Here is a 25,931-nt window from a genome sequence, read left to right as displayed (position 1 = left end):
AGCACGAAAGTCCTGATAAGACACAGGGGAAACATCAGACTCATCACTACTGGGGGAAATGACAGACAATGCCTGAAGGCCAGATCACTCCATAATTACCTGCCGGAGAGTCTCATGTCTTCCCTTAATTTATCTAGGGCTGGTCACTGTCACCGACAGGATACCGGGTTTAAGGTACGGCTTCCTAAAGCTGTGCAGCTGCCTGTAAGAGCAGATTTGCCTTTCCTGCACGCCCTTAGCCCGGTGTTCCTGCTGTGCCCCGTGCCACTGCGCTGGTCCCATGGGGGGAAGTGAGTCACTTCAGCCACTTGCTGCCGGAGCAGACCCTGAGACATGGGGATCAGCAAGGCGATACCGTTCTGCTACAGCGCAGCCTCAGATTAAACGTATTTGATGTTGCACGTTGACACATCAGTTCCCGTGGTCTCAGTACTCAGATACAGATGTAATCTGGGACACCATTAGCTAACATCTCCTTTCCCTCTTCCTGCTCCCCATTTCGTTGATCCCTCACACACTCCTCATTTGGTGTACGTGGCTGCTCCTATCCCAAAGGATATTTATGCCAGTAAGTGCTCCTCCTGGACCGGGTATGCCTTATATATTGATAAAGTCACCTCAAAACTGGCAAACCACTCACACTGAGAACCAAAACCGGTCAGTCAGTTGGGAGGTGTTAAATCCTTACCTTCCCGTAAACTCTGATTCTTCCACATTTTCATATGGAGTTTGGCATCTGGCAGATAAGAAGGTATCATAGCTTTTAAAAACAAATAATTGAGTCCAACAGCATAGATGCAGATGTGTCAGTTCTTGAGCCTACTTGTTGGCACTGTAAAGCCCTGTGGTATGCAAGATAGCTGCAAGATAGCTTTAAGTTGAATGCCAAGTTACTTGAATGCGACTAAAATGTATTAAAATGCTTGTGTAGACAAACAAGGTTTGTGTTACCTGGCGTGCTGAGCCCAGCCCCATGCCAAGAGGAAGTCACACCAGAGATCTGCTGAGCATGCCTCTGAACCTGTCCGAGACCCAGCTACTCCAGTTTACAAAACTTTTGGGGAAAACAGCCATGTCCATGATCACAGTTAAGGTGAAGGATTATAAGTGGCTCCGGTGTGATTAAAAATGGCACTTGTGTTTTCAAACTACAAAGGTATTTTTATATATTATCTGCTGGCACACTTGATGGACTCACCAGGAACAAGGGGCACTGTGTGTATAGCTTGTTTGCTTGACTGCAATCTCAAACCTGATAGTGCGTGGGTGGAACTTGAGGCTGGCAAAGAGGATCATTGAGACAATAAGCTGCTGCAACAGAGCTCAAGTTCACCTGTGCAAGATCAGTTGCAAGTCCTGGGCTCAAGTTTATATATTCCCTAGCAGCAAGGCATGGCATTCACCTCATCTGTAAAGCATCGTTTATACTGATAGCACCAAATTCACATGATCATTTTCTCTAGCTGCAACAAAAAACAATGAAGAAAACATGTCCAAGTTTTCTGTGATATATCTTCCAGTATGAGTTCAATCCTCCACTGTAGCTCGGTTTTTAAGACTACTAATTTTGACAAGAGATTTTTTACTTTAATTTTTTTTCAAACGTGGCACTGACCCAAACAATTCACATCAAGGCACAAACAGATGTGATGCCTTTCAGTGTTGATTTGTTTGGTGCTTGAAAGTAACATACCCAAAAAGAAGTATTTTTCAAGGGTGATACTTACAGATCAATTGGTACCCTTGTGGATTTCACTGTCCCCTGGCCCATATTTTTAAGGTTTCTATCCCCTGATGAGTACTCTTCCACATTCTCAAACTGACTTTTTAATCTTACCTAGGATTTTAATCTTACCTAAAATTGATTCAAGGCTCTTTGTTAGGTGCTGCACTGAAATGTCTACACTACAACACTTGCACTACTTTTGGTTTATTCTGACAGGCCTCTTAAATAGTCAACAAAGAAAATGCAAACAGCACTTCATAATGAAAATAAAAATAGCCATGTGTCAGGATAATAATAAGCTTTCTGAAAGCATACTTGTTCTTAGGGAGAATTATGGATTAATGATTAAGTAAAAAAATTAACTTAAAGGCTAAGGAATATGGCATAGGAGTGGGATCTGAAACAGAACATTACGAGGATCTCCATCAGTCCTACTGAGAAATAATCCCATCCCACAAGAAATTAAGCTGTCAAACAGTTATCATAGGATCACACAGGCAGTTGCAAGAAGAGAAGAGGGAGATGCTTTTTTGAGATGAATCATTATGTTCAAGTAGCAAGTAGGGCTACAAAGGCTCCCATGAAGAAAAAGAGAATGAACTTTTTTTAATTAAAGCTTGATGACATAGATAGAATTTCATAGTATTTTTAGACTGTAGCCGGTGGCTCAAGTAACGCAACCTAAAATAGTAATAGGCACTCTATTTCAAAGCAAGAATCTCATTAATAAAATATGAATAAAAAGCAATCACAGACAAAGATAACCTGTGTGACAAACACTGATTTGTTGTGTAGGAGGAAAAACAATAATTTAAATGACTGTTCCTTTCTAGGATAAAATTCAGTTTTAAAGCACTTTGTGGTTTTGGAGAGTCAGCTGAGAGAAATGAAATATCAAGCATAGCTTCCAGAGAAGTGAAAGCTGACTTCCTAAATGGCAAAACAGCTGTGAATAGCTTTATGAATCAGGCAAGAATTAGGACTTTGAACTACCCTAACTGAAATAACCCTTAGCACCAGACATCAGTTTGCATAGAGGTGGATTGCTTCACAATCCTGCAGCTTTATTGCTTTATTTGTATTAAAATATCACTCCATTGAAGTAATCAAAACACCTCAGGAAAGTATGGTTGAACAGGATTACACGGATTATTAGTTCAGTCAATTCATCTCCTGCCCTGAAGAATAACCAAGTACTTTACACCATCCCTAACAGTCCTTTAGCTAAACCAATCTTAAAACACAGTATGGTGCTGTACCACCTCCGCTATAGGCCATCCTTTCCACTGTTTAAGATATTTATTGAGTTAGAAAGCTTTTATTAACAACTCATTTTGCATCCTTAACCCTGCCCATTTGTTTCTTAACAAAAGAAACAGAGATAGAATAGTTAATTGCTGGCTTTTCAGAGAAAACTTTTGGTAAGTGAGGACTCTTTTTGTTCCTCCCATTCTTTGCTTCCCAGACTAAACAAAGGGACAACTGATAAAACATCCTATGGAGTTTACATTAACTCCATTACCAACTGCATGATGTTTACATGTTTCTAAAACATCCCCTCAGCCCTCTGACAGAGAAACTGGGAGGACTCATTGAAATGGGAAAGCTGCAAAACATTGGCTTGGCCAGTAATTCTGCTTTGAGGCTCGGGACCAAGCTGGTCACTGCTGCACACAAGCCTTGGTCTCTCTCCAGGCTTGTGCCAGACCACATCAAAAGGCAGTGGGTCAAAGGAGCAGGAAAGGAAAAAGCAAGGTATGGCCTGGGTCGGAGGGTCCTGTGGCATTTAAGACTACATTTCTATTATAATTTAAAAAGTAATGTGGAGATCTCAAGACTAGAATTCCTCCTTTTCTATCTTGCCTTTTCAGTCTCCTCTGGCTGAAATCCTGCAAGGGTGCTTGGACACTCTGGAAAGCAGGACCTGTGGTGGCCCCACAGCTGTGGGCAGCAGCCTCCTGTGGGTGGGAGCAGTGAAGGGAAGCAGGACATGGGCTGAGGGAAGGAAAGGTCATCACAGGGACTAAACTTCTTACACCCTCTAAGTGTGCTTTAGTATCCCTCCAGTTTCACCAGTGCTTTTCAGGAAGACTCTCATTAACAACCCTTGCAGTATTTTATTCTAGCTGCTATGAATTTGCCAGATGCCCCCAGCCCCTGGCTGTTTCAGGAACTCTTTTGGTCATTTCTGGGGTGCTGTGAGTGTCTTTCCCCCTCTCATTTTCTGTCTTCATATGTCTTTGCAAACCCTGTTCCTGACCCCAGTAGTCTTATTGATGATTAGTCCCTATGGGACAGACTAAATCTTAGGATATGCTTAGGAGTGAAATCCAAAGAGGTTCCTGCTAAATAGCACATTGGATTTGGCTTCTGTGTAACATATTCAACTGGGAAATATAATTATTCCATTATGTTAGTTATTTAAATTATGCCCATATAACAAAAAACATGTCCTAAAAACAAGTTACAGAGGAAGAAAGACAGCTTGTAACAGACTGTCCCTTTAAAATTGGAATAAATAATTAATCGTGTGGGCTTAGTTTTTTCTACATTCCAGCTGAAAACAGTAGTAATTTCAAATGATCAAAGGAAAGCAATAAATTTGAAATACAACCAACACAGACCATCTACTCAGGCCTGCAGTTTCCTTATACCAGTAAACTTTCTGTTTACTGATTTCTCCCATTTGTCTTGAATTAATGGCTCAGGTCTGTTTAGTACCACTGGCAGCAGTGACAATTATCCTTTGATTCATACCCCAGCAACTTGTTAATTCAAACAAGGTCATTCCAGCCACACAGGCACATGAGTGCAGACTGAAAACAAACAGGAGCAACAGCCTCTCCCCATCCCGTGGTGAAGAAATGCCTTGGGGACAGGTACTCGTTATGGCAGTCACAACCTTAGACAGCATTGTCAGCAATCCTTTTCTGGCTCTTCAAATTCTTGATTCTGCCCAAACCTTAAGCTCCTTTGGTGCAACTTTTCATCCAAAATCCTCAGGAAAGAATGGGATATAGCTGGAAATGAAAAATAACCTGTGTAATCACTTTCTTATATGTGTGCACATTATCCCTCACCAGATCTCTGTTTTTCATCTACCATACTTGGAGTGGTCAGATGATAATAGAAATCAGAGTCAGTTCACCTTTCCCATCCCAAGCTTTGTGCTCAGACCAGTCAGACCTACATTAGTTTGAAGGGGGAGAGAAAGTGAATGGAACAAGAAGATTTGTGCTTGTCTCCTCTCTTGTGATGCTACAAATATATGGCCACCTACCTAAATCCACAGTTTGACTGAAATCAATACAGCTATTCATAATTTCAAACATGCACATAGTTTGGAGGATTCTTTATCTTGTTGCTACCTAAAGCTGTAAAGATAAAATTGTACCTTTCTAACAGCTTTGGAATTACCAACATCCTTGTGTTAGAGTCTGACAGCTTTCCAGAATATTGTACACCTTTTTATCTCAAACAGATATGTCATCAATTCTGCTTAGCAAGATGACTCAGTGTTGGCCAGGACAAGGCTAAAAGTACACCCTTCCCCAAGGGACTGTTTCTGCAGTTTGAAGATACTGACATGGAGTCTGGCCTCATCATGTGGTATCAGCACTCACCTTCCCACATCCTGCCCTGCCCCAAAACCCACTGGGACCAACTGAAAGACTCCCATTGCCTTATCAGCCTTGATAAGGCTGATAAAGCAGTCCTTTGCTGTACTGGTGTGCATTTTCCTATCAGTATTTTTGCATCCCAGTTAGGCAGAAGTGCACTCCAAAACAGATAGGCATGTTAGTAATTTTCCTTTCTTCCTCTCCTGTTGATTATGGACTGCATTATTAAACAGGTACTTTCTTGTCAAAGATCCAAAAAAGTAGATTTTATAATACAAATTATGAAAAAATACTTCATATGTCTGAAATATGTTTAATCAGGGGGCTTGAGAGAGCTGTGCACATGTACTGAAGTGAGAATTGCCCTGCCCTTCACTCTCATTTCCAGGGCTGGATCAGGGATATGTCAGTACTAGCAGGAACTCAAAGGTGAGAGCCATGTTCCATCTGGCAATCCATTCCCTGCAGCAATAGCCTTTTTAGCTTATGCTGTAGCCAGCCCCAACAATGTCAGACAAAGTCTGTCAGGACCCAGATGTAGCTCAGAAGCTCCAGCTCAATAACCAGGTAAATAAACATCCTTACTCACACAGTCCCATTGATGTGAATAGTCAGACATGAGTATAAGCAAACGTTGGCTTAAAGGAAGCTCAGATGCTTGGGAGTGCTGTCATCCAACTCTCTGCAAGCATCCATTCCTTGCCAGGGTAACCAGTAGAGCTACTACATGAGAGAATATAATCTCAAGGAAATATTCTATAACAAAGTACAGAAAACAGACATTCTCCTACTTGAATTCAGTTCCTAATTGCTAACAGTGTATAAAAATACTCGGGGCAGTAAAATTAACTAGGACCTTCTGTTTTAAGTATGGAAACCACAACTGTGGAAGCTCAGCATGCTTTGTGGATACCAGGAAAATGTGAGCCCTAATGTGCTGTAGGGCTGCAATCTGATTCCCAGCATCTGTCCTCAGACTGGTGAATTGGTGGGGGAAGGGGCCTTCTGGTCTGGGAATCACATCCCAATTGTCATTTCCTAGACAAAGAACTAGAAATTGTCTTGTCATACTGTGTATGAGATGACATTTTGCTCTGCTTAATAAGTCTGACTGCAGTAGATCACGGAAATTCCCTAGAAGCTGCCTGCACAAGTTTAGGACTTCCTAGTAAATCATCTCAACAGCAGACCGTGAAGACAACTGTCCCAGAAAAACAGTGCTGCTTGACAGGACAACAGATCTGACAACTTGTTTGCTGAAATGGCTGTCTAATCCATCCAGTCCACCCTTAGCTGGAAAAATCTGGAAAAAGTCTCCTTGAAGTGCAGTGCCCTGTGCCTGTAGAGCCAGCCCAGCCTGCTGGAGTGCTGGGGGCTGCAGCAGGGCAGCCCCACCTGCCTGCCCGGCCGGCCCGGCCTGCCCGCTCCCTCCCCAGCTCGCCAGCCCAGCGGGCCATGGAGGAGCTGCCAGCTGCCAATGCAAGGTGTTGGGCTTTGGCCTCTGTACTTCTGCAGTGCTGCCCAAGATCAACATTTTGCACATTTTCAGCAGGGTGTGACCACCTTTGAAAGTTCTGATCTGAATCAAGCTTTCTCTTAGCTAAATCTCACTAACTCCTTTGATATTTGGCCTGTGTCCCATTCACTGACCCAAGACCTCTCTGATTGCCATCTTTGCTATCACGCTCTTCCTCCCTCACTGAGAAAGCACTGCTGCAAAGGGAGAAAAAAGTAAGACAGTCTGAAGAAGAGACAGGAGAGCAGGAAGAGGAAAAAGTTTGAAGTGAGAAATAGGCAAGTCAGCAAAGTAAAACCCAAATTAAAAGGTAATATTTTGGAATAGGACTAAGTTTTCCTCACCAGAGTTCCATAAAATTCCAAAACAAATGTCTATGGAGATTTCTGTGTGAAAAAAAGAGCACGAGTTTAGGAAAGCTGAGATGTACATTTCTAATTTTGAAGGAAGATTTAGAGAAAAAATTAGAAATAAAATAATTTTATCGGTTTCTCTGGGTCTGCACTGAAGGCACTTGAGATGGTAGTTCATGTTCAGACTCAGGTGTTTATTGTTTCTTATCAGTAAAACAGTCTCACCATTGTGAGTTTGGCAGCTTTTCATTAGAAGGCACAAAATGGCTAACAATCTCTTGTTACAAGGTCTTTTAAAGCTAAACTATCCAATTAAGAACTGACACCTACATTATTTTCCCTTTTAACCCAATAACTGATCCCAAAGAGCCCACAATGCAGACTTTTCTGCCCAACTACAAAATGCCACCCAAACCCATGAAGAAGAAGGAAGAAGAAGCATGAAGAAACACTCTGTCCTCCATTTTGCTTCCATCCACAACATACTAAAAATCCCAAAACCTAAATTTCTCTCAGTGATACACCTACACTACCCTCAATAATCTATTTCACACTTTTCTGGATTCTAGTCTGTCTTGAAGTCTAGGAAAATTTCTCCATGAATGAGAGTCAAAGTCAGTGCTCCCCTGGGGGCCAGGGCATCCCAGAGCAGACAGAGAAATATTCCTGGTGCTCTGGGTTTCCACATAATTTAAAAAGTAATCTATGTGAAAAGATAGCTAAGGGAAGCATATGTATCAGGGCTGAGAAGATACTGGAGAACTAGGAAGGGAAAAGGAAAAGGAAAAGGAAAATATGATGCTTCTAATTTTCTTTCCAAATTATGGAATGATGTGCACGCAGCATCACAAATCCTCAGTTTAGGAGATTTAACATATGGAGGGAAGAGAAAGGCAGGAAGTGGATGCTCTACATCAATGAGAAGTCCAGCAGAGCTGCAGATCACATGGGGCTGTAGCCTTGCCAGAGGCATCCGAGCTCAGTATGGCTCTTGCTCTCCTCTGCCTACATTTTATCAATCAGACAGCACTTTGGGGGAAAAAGAGGTGACCAGAGGGGAAAAAAACAATATATGCACTTAAATGCAGTAGGAGAACCATTCCCACCCCGAGGGAAAGAAGCCATTTATGCCCCCAGACTGCCACATCTCGCCCTGCAGTGGGTGAGGAGGTCAGAGCCTGAGCCCCGGGCTGATGCAGGGAAGCTGACATTACTTTTTTTCATCTGTTTCATTAACAAAACCCCGTGATGTTATAAAAAATAAACACAAAGGTGATCTATTTGCGTCTCAAAGGCATGTACTTGTAAGGTGAGAAATGCCTCTTTCATGACTGACTGCCTCAAGCTTAACATATTCCTGCAAACCCTTCATGCAGGGCATGACCAAGACCCTCATTACTTCTCTAGCCTGCAGCAGAGGTCATATATGGGTCAGTACTCAGGTCACAGAGGAAACTATAAATCTAGCAATTTATATCTTTTGTCTATTTGCTATAGGTAGTATTTTATATATAAGATGTACATGACCTACAATTTAGAGGACTTGAACCAACATTGCCAAATAATTCCCTTTCCCAGCTCAGCCCCAGGGTCTGGTGTTCTGAAAATCTTATTTCACATGTTAGTTCATTTGTGAGCCCTCTTTACAGCAAATCAATACATTTCCTTCAAAATAAACCCCAGAGGTTCTTCCAGGGGTAGTCAGCACCAGAAATCACATCATCATGGCAGTGTGGAGCCCCCCAGTCTTTTTCTGCATTTCACCATTTTCTTACACTATCCCAACCAGTGTCACTCACTCAGCCCCCCCCATATTTTCCAGGCACTTTGAACAGATAAAACATGCATGCCATATCTGGAATCCACACATACAGGCATGTAGGATGCAGCCTGCTCTGAGAAATGTGGGCGTGAGGTGCTTTATGGGACCTGGTCAGATGCCAGAGGTCACTCCTTAGGATGGAAGCCTTTGCCCACTGAGACAAATAACCATGGCTGGCTCAGGAACCATGCTGCAACTACTCATTACTTTTCAGACTTAACTTTAAAAGAAAAATATTTAATTATTTTAATTTTACAGTCTTATGTTTACATGGTTTATGTTTACACTGTCTAGAATGTTAATCTAAATTAATGTTTTCTAAAAATGAGTGTCTACAACTTTTTTCCAGGGAAAAAAACCCTATTCCTACAAAATAAATTAATTTTCTTATTTTACTGAGTTTGCATGGTTACTCTTTCCTGTGATCTGAAGAGGGAGGATCTGAGGTTTTAGTGCTGTTGTCGTCTGTATGGACATAAATGGTGGAGGAATGTGTTAAAAAGAGGTTTTATAGTGCAGAGATTTGAATATGAAACTTTGCCAGTTGTGGGACACAGCAAATTGTACAGCAATCCTACAGAAGCAACATCTCTGGTATTTTCCCACCACAGCAACATCCAAACTCTAATGCCATGGCTGTAGATTGATTTTGTATGGCTTTAAAGAGTGTAAACTCTGAACTTCTGGAAACTAAAGTAGTTGCAAATTAAATACAATTTTTATAAAGTCATGTGTAATTGCTATCCAAGGCTTTCAGTTCAGACACAGCCCAGGCTCAGCTCACTCAGGTACTGCTCTTACAGAAGGCAGGGGTTTCAGTCTAGCACATGCAGAGGGGCCTTACACAGGAGCAGGCTGGATTCAAGTGCTGCCTCTCCAGCATGACCTGTGCTTCATGAAAACTTGGTACATCCAAAGAGGAGGCTGGGGAAGGGAAGTAGAAGAGCAGAGCAGATGTGTCTAACTCAGGCTGTTTTGCAAGCCATGGCTCCAGCATTTGGTACCGAGCATATGCTATATTTTCTACTTGAAAGCTGGCTGCCACTTCAAATGAAAATGGTTTTGTATGTGCTGCACCATAAAATTACCCAGACACACAGACACAGAGGGCCACTCTAACTAGCTGTTTACCTCTGTGCTTCTACCACAGCACATAAGTTATAATCGGAGGAAGGAAACTCCTAGGAGATGTGAAGGCTTTAATTGTTTCAGCGTGCAGATGGTTTGCATTACAGCGAATCCACACAGCACAAGGTCACTTCATAGTTCAGTAATACTGTTTCAGCAAGTGAATTTAGTTTGTTTACACCTCTTCTGGGAAAGTTTTAACTGCTATGTAACTTATTTTATAGATATTTCTAGACTTTAGAAACACTGCAACAGGTGAAACTGGAAGAGCATAGGTTGCCACAGCCATCTCCCTCATGTCTGATCCTTAGCAATTTTTAGAGCAGCTAAATATAGCTTTTTTCCTACAACATTTGAACAACATGTTTCATCACATTCTCTTTTCTGTCACTGACATAGAAATGCTCTGTTCCAGGCTCAAGACATCACCCACAACTCCAATTTCCTTCGCTATATTGAGATGTGCCACACAACCTGTGCACCTAGAGACTGACACAAGTAGTTACTCCTACCCTTAACTATCAGTATGAGCTGCCCCTCTCTGGGAAGTTAATGCTCCTTCTGCACAGGCAGCTCAGCTGTTCCTGAGGCAGCTGCTGAACCACCTCAATTTAGGGCTTAGATGGTTAGGATAAACTGGAACCAATTTTTTTTCCTTTTTTTTTTTTTTCTTAATAGCACCAGGCTGAAATCTCCCACAATAGAACAGCTGCCTCATCAGCTGAGCCACCCCTCCAGGCAAAACTGAGCTTTCCAAGAGGAAAACAAGCTGGGTACTGGGGCAGCAGGGGACTACCATAGCAATACTAAGGTAAGATGTCACTGGTCAGAGCTCGGAAAGCTCCATGTAGGAGAGGAGCACAAAGTACACTGGGGGACAAAGCACCAGACTGCATAAGCCACAAGCACTTCCTTTTATGCTGTTTACCAACTGGATCCCAGATCTGTCTGGCTAGCTGCCATTACAAAGGCATTGCCACCAATGCCAACTGTGAAAAAACTGCATCTGGTATGAACAGTGCATGGCTTTTGTTTTAAAAAGGACTTTCTTTGTTCCTCACACCTTGAGTCCTTGAGTTCTGCTGGTCAGTGGTTATTCTCATCAGCCATACACTGTCTCCATCATTCAGGCTCCACCTCTTGTCCCACAGGAGCAGTGCCAGACCCCCCATCATCATGGGCAGCACCACATCTCCACACCTGCACTCAGTGTCAGGAGTGCCAGACCGGGAGAGCAAACTGCAGCAACACATGGCCAAAGAGAGGTTATGTTCCTGTGGCTCAACAGATGTACAGAACTGTGTCCATATGTGCAGGTAACTTAACACTGTGGGTGTCCTCCCCTCCTCTGACATGTGACCACATTAGCAGAGTCACAGGATAATGGAAAGATGGGTTGGACCTCAAAGACAGTCAGTGGTGAGTGAACCTGCAGTCTTACATGCAGACCTCAAAACATATCTGAAACATCACTTATGATAGCAGCAGAACAATGTTAAAGAGCTCATGCTCTGTGCTGTATGCATTAGGATATCTACCTTCATTTTCTTTGGGTCTGAAAGTCTTTATAAAAACCCTTTGTTTCAAAGACCTGTTTTTAAATTAACTTACAAAAAGTCTGCAAAACTTTTAAAAATATTTTTGTGGCAGAGGTGTGAAGATTTGAAACACAGAGGCACACCAACACTGCAAGCCATACCTAAGAATTTCACATCTGTGTCCTGGAAGCAATCTCCTGTCACAACCCCACCACGCTGCACGCAGTGGTCCTCAGTGCGGCCTTAACATCTGCTTCAGCATCTGCTCTGTCAGAGGAGCTGCCCCTGTGTGCTTGGCTGCTTTCAAGGGCCTCCTGCTGTTGCTCAGGGTGGCTGGCAGCGCTCTGCAGCTGCAGATACCCTTACAAGGCAAGGCTGCAATCGCCCCCTCCAAGGTGGGGCTCCGGCAGCCACAGCCGCCACTGCACATCCCTGATCCAGCTTTCCTGGGTCCATTTAAAATAACTTTGGGAGGCAAAAGGCAGCCCAAGCTTTAGGTCTAATTCTTCATGTAGATGATAAGCTGAGGTGCACTTACAGGACAGTGAATAGAGTTTGTCTAGCTCCTAACTTGGACAAGAGACTGCAGGCATCTGGGCCAGAAAGCGTGCAGCTGCCAAAATTAAGCAGGCAGCTGGAATCAGAGCAAACTGCCTCTAGCAGCCCTGCCAACAGATTCTGCAGGTCAGCTATTGAAATTATTTGCACATCAGCATATTTCAAATTTTGAATGCAGCCTTTTGTGAAAGATCACAGTGAGAGCATTTGTAAAGAAGGGGTTGTTCTCGGACAAAAACAATTTCCTAAAGAATCCATTTCCTTAACATCAAAAAGGTGGAAGGTTTTCCTAAAACTGGCACCAAGAGCATATCTGTGACATGGAGATAATTACTGGAAGTAACCAGTGAGACTGCCAAATCTGACTACAGCAGAACTGCCAGATTTTTTTCCTTCTTAACTGATGCCAAAACACACAGGTGACTTATAAGAAACAAAACTGTGGAGAAGAGTGTAAAATAAGACTACTCTTACACACAGTGCTTTAGCACAGTCTAGAGGACTTGTCTATGAAATGCTGCCACCGTTGGACTGTGGCCAACTCATCTTATAATTCAGATAGCCTGAGGGTGGGTGGGATGGAGGCACACATACTTCCCTCATATCAGAGGCCCCATGGCTCAGGGACATGTACTGACTCCCCATCAGGAAATCTCAGTTCAAAGAAGGCTCAAAACTGCAAGATGAGGATACTTTAAAGAAAAAAAGAAAATGGATATTTACAACATGTTAGTGAAACTGGATCTGTTGCAGCAAAATTCTGCTTTTTCTGACTTTTACTTTACTCTTACTGACTCTGCTAGACCCTACATCTCCTTTTTCACTGTCTAACCTAATCCCATGATTCTCAAGAATCCCCAAGAGTGGGGCTGCTCTGGGAGGCCTAGACAGCTTGATGTGATACAGAAGGATACAGAATACAAAATCCAGATGGCTCATGTCAGCCCCTCTTGTCCCTTTTCTGTCTCTCTTTCTCTGGCAGGAATACTCTCTCTGGCCCCACATGGGGCATGTACACATCTGACAGGCTGCTCCTGCCTGGGTGGAAGGACCTGGCAGCAGCCTGGGATGTGGTTGAGGCAGGGCAAGTTGTGGGAGCTGTGCAGCCCAGCACAGCCTGGCAAGTTCCTGCTGGGAGATGGAGCATGGGATCTCAGAAAGATGGTTCAGCCAAAGGAGAGGACTCCCGACCTACCCACAAAAGGGTCATGCTAAGGACACTTCTCAGACGGACAGCAGCCACCAAATGACAAGTGAAAGTGTGGATCCTAGGTATTTTCAAAACACTTTTTTCTTCTTCATTCACTCCAATATATTGTTCCTGTCTTTATTTATATCTGCTGATTGTGGGGAAAATAATATGAAGAACTCATCAAAATCATAATTCATAAATGCAAGTGCCAGAGATTTTATTCCTTCCACTCCCTCATACTGAGTTAACTATAAATTTACCTTTATCTGTAATCCTCAGCTTTAAGAAATCAACCTTGCTTTCTTTCCCCAAATGATGGATTCTTTAACAAATTCAGGGATATTCACAGAAGTTACAGGTAAAGCGTAAAGAAGAAACAATCAAGTTCTCAGAACTCATAACTCTGTGCCACCTAGTGCATTCATTCACCCATAACATTTTGCAAGAAAGAGTTCATCCTCATTGTGGTAATAGGTAAGGAACACTACTCACAACAATTTCTAAAATCACTTCTACTTCTGACTGCCCAGACTGAGACATATTTTGAGGTAAAAAAAAAATAGCAGCTTTGCATGACAAGGGCAACTCCCTCCTCCCAAAGCAATGAAGAAAAGAAAACCAGAGGCAAAAGACTAAAAATTAAATCAGCACATCTGAAAACTAAGTCCAGTTTTTCTTGCTGAAGGCCATAACTAATCAGTCACTAGTAGAGCAAGGTCTGCAAATCTGGCTTCCTCAGCCCCTGTTTCATGCTCTAATTCCCGCCTCCAACAAACTGCTTAATAATAATCATAAGACCTTACTGATTAGTCATATATGCAGATAAGGAAATCTCTCTTCATGGTTACTGTAAAGGGAAATGTTACTCAGGATGGCAAAAGGAAGGTCAAAGGAAGAGAACAATGCAAATGGAAAACAGAAAAATACTGGAAAGCAGTGTTCCTTTAAACCAAAGTTCAGGAGTACTGGGAAATATAAAAGTAATGTTCAGCCTTGTGATACACGGGTCTTCCTTCCCCAGGGAATAATGCTGCAGAATTTTCTGATAAGAAATTGTGATAGAAAAGCCTAGTGAAATTAAGACAAAGTAATTTTTATCCTGAGTCAACCAAGTGAGGTCAGCCCCAGGCAGGATGCATGGTATTGACTTCATCCTGCTGCCCCATGGTAACCACCATCACTGCTTTGTTCTCACCTAGGATTGTAAAGCAAAATAATCAATGAGAGTATGTATCTTCCTGTCTGTCAGAAAAGACAAAGCCTTAAAAGGGATTTACCATGGCTACAGTACACACTTGCAAGCATCAGCAGAGAAAAAGATGGAGAAGTATAAGGTATGATTTAGACAAATCAAGTAATCGTATCAAGTTATCCATCTTACTGCAACATATCAGCAGGCAAAATATCTGAAACAGGCATGTGCAGCTTTCCATGGGTTCACAAGTCTAACTGAAATACATGTGTCTGAAGATCTCTTGGGATCCCATGATGAAAGTTTTCTTCTCAAATGCAAAGGGGAGGTAATTTTTCCATTTTTCTCTAGGAGTTATCCAAATAGGGCAGGCATGCAGAGACCAGCCAGGTTTATTTTCTCAGGAAACTGTCCACTGTCCAGGCATCATGGCTCCAGCATCATCTGAGCCAGGAGTGATCCAAAATTCATCCATAGGAGGGGCCTCTTGATTAGGAATCAAGGCATAAGTCAAAAGTAACATGAAGGTCACAGATAAAAGGTGATCAGGATGCAAAACTACTGTTGGATCGAAAATCCCAATTGGGACATCAAAACCGTAATGTAAGGTGTGTATCTTGAAAGAAGTGGTAAAGGGACTTAATCTAATTTTTTGAAAGGTTTGTTAAATGTGGAGATTCTCAGTTCAGTCGAAGAAAGAACAGAGATAATTTCTCCCAGGCTCAGCCTGGGAATCTTAGAGGAAAGAATTAAAACAATCATTATCTCTCTTTCTGTAACCATTGTTTATAGTTATGGTTCTTCACAGTGTGCTATTCATAGTCACCAATAGTGTGAGATGTTTCTACTTTGAGACCAATCAAGTATCACCTTAGCAAGTCACATTACAAAAGACTCACTACTTTCATTAAAGTTAGCCTTTTGATCTTCCTGAAGACTGGAGTCTTTCTGCATCAGTTACATCATTTGTGAAATAAGCATTCAGAAAAAAGCCAACCAACCAAACAAAAAACAAACCAACAAAGCAACCCAACAAAAAACCAATGACAACTGATTATCAGCATATTATTTGTAGAAGAAACCAGATCTGAAAAGCTTGTAGGAGTATACATTTTGTATCTGTGCCTCTGTATTCCCAAGAAACTGTACAACAGCCTTTTCTATCCAGGCAGCTTTTTCCACTTGGCAGTAAAGTATCATGAGGTCTCAGGAGCAGGGGTGCTGAATCCCCAGTGGATCTATGCTGCAGGAATGCAGGCTTACCATAGCTGAAATAAAAAGGGAGGGAACATGACAAACTAGCTATTGCTTGAGATCTCCTGCAAGTGCTAAGAGAACTCAGCATGTTTTGATCAGAGGCAACCAGCTACTTCATGCTTTGGGCAGGAACTCCCCAGAAATTTAACTAGCAGGACTTCATTGATGTGTATTTAAATGGCATGCAACTGGTGACAACTTCCCCTTTCCCAGTAAGGATATTGAAGCTTTAGCACTACATCACTGAATTTTTACACACCTAGACACACTATTTGCAGAGTAAATGGGAAAGGTTTAAGCTCCTATCCTAAATTCCTGTGGAGCACACTGATATGAGACAACATATACAAGAATGGAGCTTCACTGTAGAATGAGATCCCTTGGAGCAGGGGAACACAGAGTGCAGCACATGCACATAGCTGGGGAGAAACTGAGCTCCTGAGGATAAGTGGGCTCTTCTGCACTGAGGAAGGGTCTGGAGGGCAGCTTTTAGGCAGCGCCACTAGTTAGAGGAAGCCATGAATCAGTATGAAAAAATGCTACCTGCTGTCATTTGATTCCTGCACTCTGGGAAACAAGACTTTTCATTTCTGTAAGAAAAACAAATGGAACAACATAGGGCTCTGTTGTCTACCTGATTTCCTAACAGCTGTCTTTGTTACTGTTGGTTGGCATGCTTGGATCAAAGACTGGGAACAAATATTTTCCTATCTTCACCCGGCAATGTTATCATTAAAAATAATCAAAAACCACTCCCCACCTTCCTTCCCCACCAGGGAAGGTTTTGCATCATGACCTTCCTGCACTGAGTCAGAAGGCAGCAGCAATCTCTTCTGTGTATATTTCCAACAGCTGCTAATGCCATATGTCAAACAAAAAGGCTGAAACTCTATTAAAAAAAAAAAGTAGATAATGTGAAGCTGGAAGAGCATGGAATATGAGTTTCCCAACAGTTCTGACTTTCTTTTCTAATCAGTTCTCACTGCCATCTCATTATTTGCTCAGGGCAGGTCTATGTGGAATGAATTAAGCAGTCTGCATCATATCACAAGCCCAGCTACCTTCCTGAATATTCAAATGCAAAATAAAATCAGCCTCTTGAGTAAGTGCACTAGAAAGTGTCTGATATTAAATATCTCTTCAGCCCCTTGTTATACTTGACAAGCAGTCACCCCTTTAACCCTGTGGATTAATAGGTTAGGACAAACCTGACATGGCTGCTGGTAATTCTATTTAGAGTGAGGTGTTTAATGGATATGAAAAACATAATCAGGCCATGAAGGGTGGAATGAAAGCCACTGTCACTCTGTTTGCCAGCCTGTCTCTAACTGAAAGGCAAAGTTCAGTACTCCATCTGTCATCTACAGCATATGGACTTTGAGAAAAATCAGTGTCAGGACTTCACTGAGACACAGATTTGCAGGGCTCAGCATTTACACCCCATTTAACAATTTCCCCACCAGTGCTCATTTTCTTTGCATGTGTTGAGGGTTCAGTAAGGCACTCAGGACACTATCATCATGGTCAGTGACCTATCACCCAGCAACTGTGGAGCTTCTACTACTATCTAACCTACAACATAAACCAGGAAAAGACACATCTTCAAGTACACAAGTTTAGATGCCACATCCATTTGCCTTCACATGCCACATCAAAACCAGCTGTCCTCGTGGCTGCTGTCCGGCTCTGCATGTTGAAAAATCCACCTTGAAGGTAAGAAAGAAATGATCTCTGATCCCTCTGCTGCAAACAGTCACAAGCCCAACCATCAGGCTCCACACAGAACTTAACATTTTAGAGGATCAGTTCTCTTTGAACTTCTTCTGCAATATGATTAAGCAATGCTATTTGAGTACTGGAGAACCACCTGGAACACACAGGACCTGCAAGACTGCATTACCTGTATTAAATTAGCAATGTTATCATCTCTGCTCTGCTGAGCCTGCTGAGATACTGGGAAGATATTAATAACTAAATTAGGAAGAAAATTGGCACAATAAAAAATATGTTGCGTATTTTACATCCTACACCTGGCACAACTCTGACAGCAGTGGAAAAGATTGTTAAAAAATATGTGTATTAGAAATAAATAGTGGAAAAAGAACATTGATCTTAACAATGGCAGCTGACAAAATGGCAGGTTGAGGCTGGCTACATTTTAGGGAAATGTATTTTCTAGGAAGACAATACAAACCTCTTGAATATGAAAACACCTAACTGTACAAAAAATCAAAAGCACATTTTAAATATTCCCCTGGTCTAACAGGAGCATTTTCCTCTAATTTGAAGCCTTGTCTGCTTCTTCAATGGAACTAGAAAATCAGAGCTACAATTGATCTGGTTGCTAAACAACTGATAATTGACCTTCTCCAGGTTTCAGTAATGTGTGCTTAAAGCAGTGAGCTTGTTACCTTTCTGTTTCAAAGGTTGGGCCTGAATATGAAGCAAGTACTTAAAATGGAAAGAAACCCCCAGCAAGCCCAACTTAAGATAAAAAAGGTTAAAGACAGATTTACTGATAAAAATGTGTGTGTTTTTTTTTTTTTTTTAAGTTTAAAAAGCATAAAGGTGTAAAAACACAATTCAGATTGCTTCCGTGGGCTGAAAATTTCCACCTGGAAGCTGAAATTTATTCTGTTAAAAATATCAATTCTAGTATTAACTCTGTTTGGTGACATCATGGTGATATCATACAAGTCCCCTCACCACATGCCACATCCAGTCTGTACTTACTGGGCTTTGAGGTCTACTCAGAGTTCTAAAATCCTCTCCTTGTTTAAACGTGTCTTTTTATTTATCCTACTTGCAATATTCAACTACTGCCTCAGTCCCCATCGACCCAAGTGTTTGTTCAGTGTGCTCAAGAAAACCCAACAGACTATTCCATTATGCTTGTACCAGAGAATACTGAAAAAGCCCAAATATCTGATAGAGTAAATTCAACTCTATAAAATGTTACAATAATTTATGGTTTAAAGGCCTTAAGTCAGCATTGTGCAAAGCCCATTTTAATAATATTCCTTTGAGGGAGGGTTGCAAAGGGTAGTGTCCCAGGAACTGTTGTGGAAACTCTCAAATTATTTTTTGAAAGCTTGGAACTAATTTCTAGTTTATATAATTGATCAAGTCTTTTATTCTTGCCAAATATATTTCCCTAATAGTAACCTGGGCAATATACATAATTAGAACTGAAATCAGCTTCAGTTTTGGTTTCAAAGCTTTCGCAGTTACTGTCAAAATTTAAAATTTGCCTCGTTTTTCCTGCCAAAACAAACATAATTTACTTTTCTTCTTGTCCTTTCAACTACTACCAAGCATAACCAGGTTTAACATAGATTTGAAATGTGTGAGCCATAAGCCCCATGCCCGTTGTACAGAGTACACACCATTACCAAGAGTTAGTAGAGGAAAGCAATCAATAGCTCAAAGGTAGCTTTTATTATTAATCAAGAATTGCACACACCTACATCTGCTCTGTCTTGTCAGGTTTTTTCTCCATGGGTTATTTTTGAAGAAATGTTCAACTACCATATTTTTTAAGGGAAGGAACTGACACCACTTTCAGTTTCAGATATATTTAGGTGACAACCTCAGCACCCTTCCATGTCCAGAAGTTTCTGTATTAGCACTGTGAGATCCTCTCATTCTTCTCTGTGGCATTCATGCAATTTGAAGCAATCTAGGGGTATCGTTATCCAAGTCGTTTGCAACACCCTGTATCTCTTTCTATACTTTATCAAGTGCCTCAGGTCTTGTACAAACTTCAACTCTGAATGTCCTCTGTCTTTGAGAAAATTTGATTGTAGTGAGACCTCTTTGGGAAGGCCTGTCAACTTGAAGAAAAGAAATTCTATCTGTGATTATGCATAAAAAATTGTCACTTTTTGATTCATCTAGGATGACAGAAAAACAGGAAAAAATGTTTTTTTATCAAAGCCACATAATGGCTTTGATACTTCCCAGACTTTTGAGAAGGCCTTGGCATGTCAGTCAGAGCTGGGGTGCCCGCAACTGGCAATGTGGTAGCACAAGAGAGGATTGCTGGAAAGGAGCTTTATTCATCCCAGTCTGCTTGTTTGTGGAAGAAATTGGCAACTCTTTCCCCAGCTTTTTCTGAGTGCTCTGTACAAGACCACAGAGAACCTATATACATTGTTTCCTCTTTAATCTCTATAGGAAGTCTGTTCAGAAAGGAAACATCTAGGGCCACACAATTTTCACCTGAGTCATCTATTTCTTCCATTGGGTACTTGCAGTATGTTTGACTTTGTGAGTTTTGTTTTCAAGTATTTAACCCTGCTGCCTTAGCGATGTGTAAGAACAGCTTCATCATGGAATTTCCTTGACCTTTTTACAATGAAATATTTATGTGTGTATATATACACACTGAGAAAAAGAAGCTCAAAAATTAGGTCTTTTGAGCGCCAACGACTTGCTAACAAAGTCAAGCTGTGTGACCACATTCCAGATTCTAAGACTGTTGACCACTCATGTGTGCACCCAAGTGCTCCAGTTGCTGACAGAATTGCACAGGAGGGAAATCCACTGGAAATCTGTAGACTCTCTTTGCAAAATCAGCAGTTAAGAGCCTGTAAGAAATTCCTCTTTCCCATAAGGGAAATATTAAGTCTAGATTCTCAAACTGTGTCTCAACATGACATTTGTTCAAGGTTATTTGGAGTTTAAGGTGTTCCAGCCACATCATAACACCCAGCCCCTGGTGTGCTGACAGCACTGTTCACAGGCTGTGTTGAGAACTAAAGAGCTGACTGGGCTTTGCAAGGACAAAGGTTAGAAGCTACAACATTTTCCTGACCCATTTTGAAAGAGCATTGTCCAAAACCAGCAGTCCTGGTGCCACTGGGAGTGGAAGAGCAATGGGAACACAGAAGAGTATAGAGGCATGAACAAGCATTCAGGACCAAGAGCTACAGCTGGGCACCAAGCTCTGCTGCACTCAGGGCACCACCAGGTCACTGCAGCAGAGTGAAGGGCAGTTTGTATCACCTGTGTCAAGCAGGAGGTAAATTCACACTGCCTGCCCAATCTGAAATGGTGTTAGAGTTCAAAGCATTGCTTACTATAATCACAAAGTAATATTCTCTGTGTTTGAAGGAGCATATGCAAATACAGAGGTGCCATGACTCTTTAACCTGTACCAGCACAAGAGTGCTAATATAATGACTTCAAACTAGTCCTTTGGTGTTTTAAAAAAATGCACTTCAAAACAAAGCAGTTGTCCCAGGAAGAAAAGGCACAAATCCCAGGACTATGGCCTGTTAGCAATACTAAAAAATTTGAATATTCCTGCAAAATCCCTTCACAATTTAAATTGATGTTCACTGTACGGGTGACGCATTCCCAAATACATGTGTGATCTTTGCAACTCTGCATTTGACTAGCATAGCTCATGCAAAATTAACTGGTTTTGCATGTCATGTGATTTTCAAAGTCACGATATAGATAAAGCAAAAGCAGGCATCACTGGGAAACGTTCTGTGCCAAGAATCTAATGCCTATTTTAGCAAATAATGTAGTGCAACACACAGCTCTGTAAAAGACAGCAAGTGGCGCTGAGAATCCAAAGTCCTCAATATAAACCCTTCATAATGCTTACTTAAGAAAATCTCTGCTTTGATCCGGTGGACTGTGTGTTAGGTTGGCTCCTGGAGCACTTTTTCTCACAGGCTTCAGGAAGCAGCTCAGGTTTCACCTGAAGAGGAATTGATTCTTGTCCTATGACCACTCCCTGATATCAACCAAAACAAGGAAAGTAAAGACAATTGGAAGATTAGCTTGAAAAGCACAGTCCTGCATCTACATAAAGCCTTGCAGACTAGACACCATCCACAGAGTAAAAATGCAAGAATAATTTTGTGAAGAAGACAGGTTCAGTCTTTTTACCATCATCTTTTTCCCATCCCCTGACCCCTTCACGACCTTATACTAAACACCTGTTCAGTTTTATACATGAGATGCAGGTTCAAACAATAAACAGGAAGTTAAAAATCACATTTAAGTCTGATAAAGTCCAGGAAATTTTAGCATGGAAGAAAATAGTAATTTTGAGAAGGCAGCTGAGCTGACAGTTGTGTTTAATTAAATAGTAACCTAATGTCAGCTTTTGCAACAATGTCCCATTCAGAGATATTAAAATGATTTTTTAAAATTCTAATTTCTTTTTTACCTACAAGAGAAGTAGACAAGTCCTAGAAAGACCAAGTGTTCTGAGCAGGTCAGTAGCAGAGGAAGGAGCAAATTCAAACCTTGCAGATTCCTGTGGTAGCTCTGTCTGCTCTGTGCATGTGGGACAGCCGTGCATAAAGAAAATGACCCAACAGGAAACATTCCAGGTTTTCTGCATGTAAATGGTTGCTGCCTCAAAACCAGTGGATGATGGATGCTGAAAATAGCATTTGAATCCTCATCTTTTGTGTATCAGTTGTCAGGCACACACTGACCCAAACAGCTAGTGAGGAAAGAGATTTGCAACAACTGTCACCTACTGCAAGCAGCCAAAGTGTGGCCTCTTCCAAGAGGAAGGAAATCAGTAGGAAAAAACAGTACTTCTTTGATGCGGGCTTGTTGCACACAAACAAACGCACATGAAATTTGGCTCCCCTAAGTCCTGTAAGGCTCAAAGAGCAAGAAACAGTTTCCTTGCTCAGTATTCATACCCAGGACAGCACTTGCTCTTTTTAGGATCTCTCACAGGCAAGCTGCATGTGTCTTTTCGAGTAATAATTATTTCTAATGCCCTTCTCTCTCTGCTCCCGTTGTATTTTCTTGCTGACAGTCACCCACACTTCCAAAACCTGAGTTGCCCTGTACTTCCTCCTCTCCATCACTGCTGCTCTGCCTTTCAGCATCTGAGTTATTCCCATTCAGTCTTCCCAACAGCAAGACACACGGAGCTCACAGAGAGATACCATGTCCTCAGTCACAGTTTGGGGGGCTGGACAGTTGGGTGGAGCTTCTACAAAATAAAATGCTGCACTTGCAGGGAAAATTCAGGGATGACCTGGAGGGCACACACAAAGCTCAACAAGGGTGCCCAGAAGTTTTAGAATCATTAAGGTTGGAAAAGTCCTCCAAGATCATCAAGTCCAACCTTCAACCAAATACTACTAAAGCCACTAAACTATATTGTGAAGTGCCACGTCTACTCGTTTTTTGAACATTTCCACAGATGGTGACTTCACCCCTTCCCTGGGCAGCCTTTTCCAGGACTATCCTGAACAATCACTCCAGTCAGCAGAAGCCTTTACACATCTTTGTGTTACCAAATATTATTTTTACTTAGCTGGATTGTCTTACTTTTTGGTAGAATTATCATTTCATAAAAATTGGTTTTGACATAAGTCTGTAGCAAGTTCCATTTTTTCTCCTGCTAAAAAAATAAAATTATAAAAATGCTTCCTGGAATCTGTCTGACATGTCTATGGCAAGGGCTGAGGATAAAGTCTAACTTTGTCCATCACAAATGTTTCCCAGCTGGATTTTAGGCCTTCTGTATATGCTACAAGAATTTTGCTTAACAGGAAGCTGGAAAGGAAAAGCATTGCACTATTTTTTAATTTGGAATCCTCTGAAAAAATACTTCTTTGGTTGATTCACCAGTGAGTAAGTGATCATCACAGAGGAATATACGCACTGGGTTGTATCTCAACTGTGCATTAATATTTCTTGACGCTTTTCCCACCAAGTTAAGCTTGCTTTTCTTTCTGTGTCTTCAGACTATTTCACTGAAATGGCAGCGCATCATCTTTAGTCAGTGATTGGGTTGCTGGGCTTCAGAGCTGACACAGAATAAATTTTTGCAATCCTCAAGGAGGATTCCCTTGCCCTCCTTAGTATTATTTAGTATCTGCCTTTAAATAGGGCTATGGCTACAATCACCTGTGACTGTATATCCCACTAGTGGTAAATTAAAGTAGGAAGATAGTCTTGACTTTGAAGACAAGTGGCATCTGTTTGATTCTTCAGACCAGACTGATTTCAGAAAAGAAAAATTTAAAGCAGAAGTTGCTGTCTACAAGGGGTATCTGCTGTAGTGTGTTAATATATTTATGGAGCAAACTCTCATGTACATAATTGGGCAGCTTGTGAGGGCAGTTATACTGCCTCCGCTATATATTATGGACAATGCCACAAGAAAAAAATACACAAGAATTATAGTTTCTTGCCATACAAAATTGTCTTTTAAGACCTTAGTAAGATACCAAAATATGCTTAACTTAAATTAAAAAATTTTATTCTGCACAACAGTATTGGAAAAAAAAACCCAACACAGACTCAAACAACCCATCCCACAAATCTGCTAAAATAATATCCCTTGAGTAGGAAAAGTGACACAGGGTGTACAACTGGTGTGTGTCAGAACATTAGTTTAATGAACTTATGCATCTTATGGTGGGGCAGAAGGATGGGAAGAGGAGACTTCTTGGAGACAGAAGTGTTTTGGGTGGGCACAAATTTTACAGCTGGTCGCTTTTAGCATGGTGCAGCTGTGCTTGGCAGTTCTGTGGATAATGAAAGTCAGGGTAGGCTGTTCTATCAATCTCTCTTGATTCTTACTGTGAACAACATAAATTCTTACAGTGAATAAAATGAGAATTACCAATGATTGCTGGGTCTGGGATTGTTTGGGTTTTAACCCTCTCCCCCAGTAAGGATATTTCTTCAATATGAGTTCTAAAGACAGTAAAAGGGTTAAATTGACCATTGTGGATGTGCATATACCAATTTGTTTTCACTAATTATGTTTTGAATAATGCTTTTCAGTCAAAACAGCAACACTCTAAGTTTAGACCCGACCTGCGTTAATGAAGGGTTTTTTTGATGCTCAAATAAAAGGCTTGAAAAAAGGAACTTATGCACAAAAACCTGCCACCATTCTTCATCCTCCCTCGCCCCTAAAAATAAAAACAGGAGAGTGTCTGTTGTTATCACAGGTGACATCTCAGAGGTTTCGACTGATTAGGTGTAAATGACCCCACAGTGGCCAGAACCAACAGGAAAACCACTGTTTTGTGGGATTACTTTTTAGTCTTTTAGTTGAAAACTAACTGGGGCAGGAGTGACCCAGCTGGCAGCAGCCAGTTGCACCTCGACCCAGCTGTGCTGCAAAATCACAGCACTGGGTGGGAAATCCATGCCTAAGTGAGACATTCTTCCCGAGCAGGCAGATGAGGCAGGCAGACCACACTTCAGGACAGAGCTGACAAGAGAAAGCAGTAATTACACGAGGAGGAGATCTCTTACCTGACTGCTGCTGTAGGATGAATCTAAGGTGTCATGTGGGGCAAGGCAGTCCATTAATTTTCCATTCCGCCGGCAGCCCAGGTGCACCAGGTCTCGGCAGTGAGCGTGGCAGGTGTACCTGCAATCTTCAACACCCACACACAGACACCAGGGAATAAAAAGAAGAAAAAAAAGAAAAAAGAAAAAAAAGAAAAGAAAGAAATTAAAATGGTATTTAGAAATTAGGTTTTTGCAGGCAGAACATAGGAGTGAGACACATCCTCATTTGCTACGTGACCTCAAGAAATAACCACCTCTCAAGTGAACCTCCCCGCCCGTGTCAAAGATAATAATAGCTACACAGTGCTGGAGATGTAAATTCACCGGAGCGAAGGTGACAGGGCCGCACACCTCCCTCCCAGTGTCACACTGACAGGCCTGCAGTCAAGCAGGTCCCTAGTCAGACCAGGGCTGCCTCACTGAGATGGTCTTGCAAAAGGTCCACGCCACAAACTGTGTATTAGCTGTTGCAATGTAAGCATGAAAGGGGCAGTTCTCAGAATAGAGAATTACTGCTATATGGTTTTTCATGTTTTAAGCTCTAGGTACTTATAAGAATATGTGCATGAATATTGAAAGCTGAGTAAGGGGCTTATCTGAAGCTTAATTATGCTGATAAATCAAATAGTTGCCTTCAGTAACAATTCAGAAATTTCACTTGCTGGTGATTAAAGTCAACTAAGATGGCTATTAGAAATGTAAATTCATTATAACAGGCAGATGGCT

At 41.6% G+C, this 25,931-nt stretch overlaps 1 protein-coding gene across 1 annotated transcript in view; it reads right to left on the bottom strand.

The window, feature by feature from the left end:
* The window catches only part of RASSF3 (Ras association domain family member 3), a 76,120-nt gene extending 53,834 nt beyond the window's left edge, over nt 1-22,286 (bottom strand). The window contains exon 1 of the mRNA XM_054274649.1: nt 22,169-22,286. Within this exon, the coding sequence (XP_054130624.1) occupies nt 22,169-22,207 (39 nt within the window). The 5' untranslated portion in view covers nt 22,208-22,286. The remainder of the gene's footprint in view (nt 1-22,168) is intronic.
* Nucleotides 22,287-25,931: the final 3,645 nt, after the last annotated feature.

This window comes from Melozone crissalis, unplaced genomic scaffold (assembly GCF_028551555.1).
Source record: "Melozone crissalis strain CALT ecotype California unplaced genomic scaffold, PUWL_Pcris_2 ptg000004l_1, whole genome shotgun sequence".
In the NCBI taxonomy this organism is placed as follows: domain Eukaryota; kingdom Metazoa; phylum Chordata; class Aves; order Passeriformes; family Passerellidae; genus Melozone; species Melozone crissalis.
This window is presented reverse-complemented; position numbering and strand designations above follow the sequence as displayed.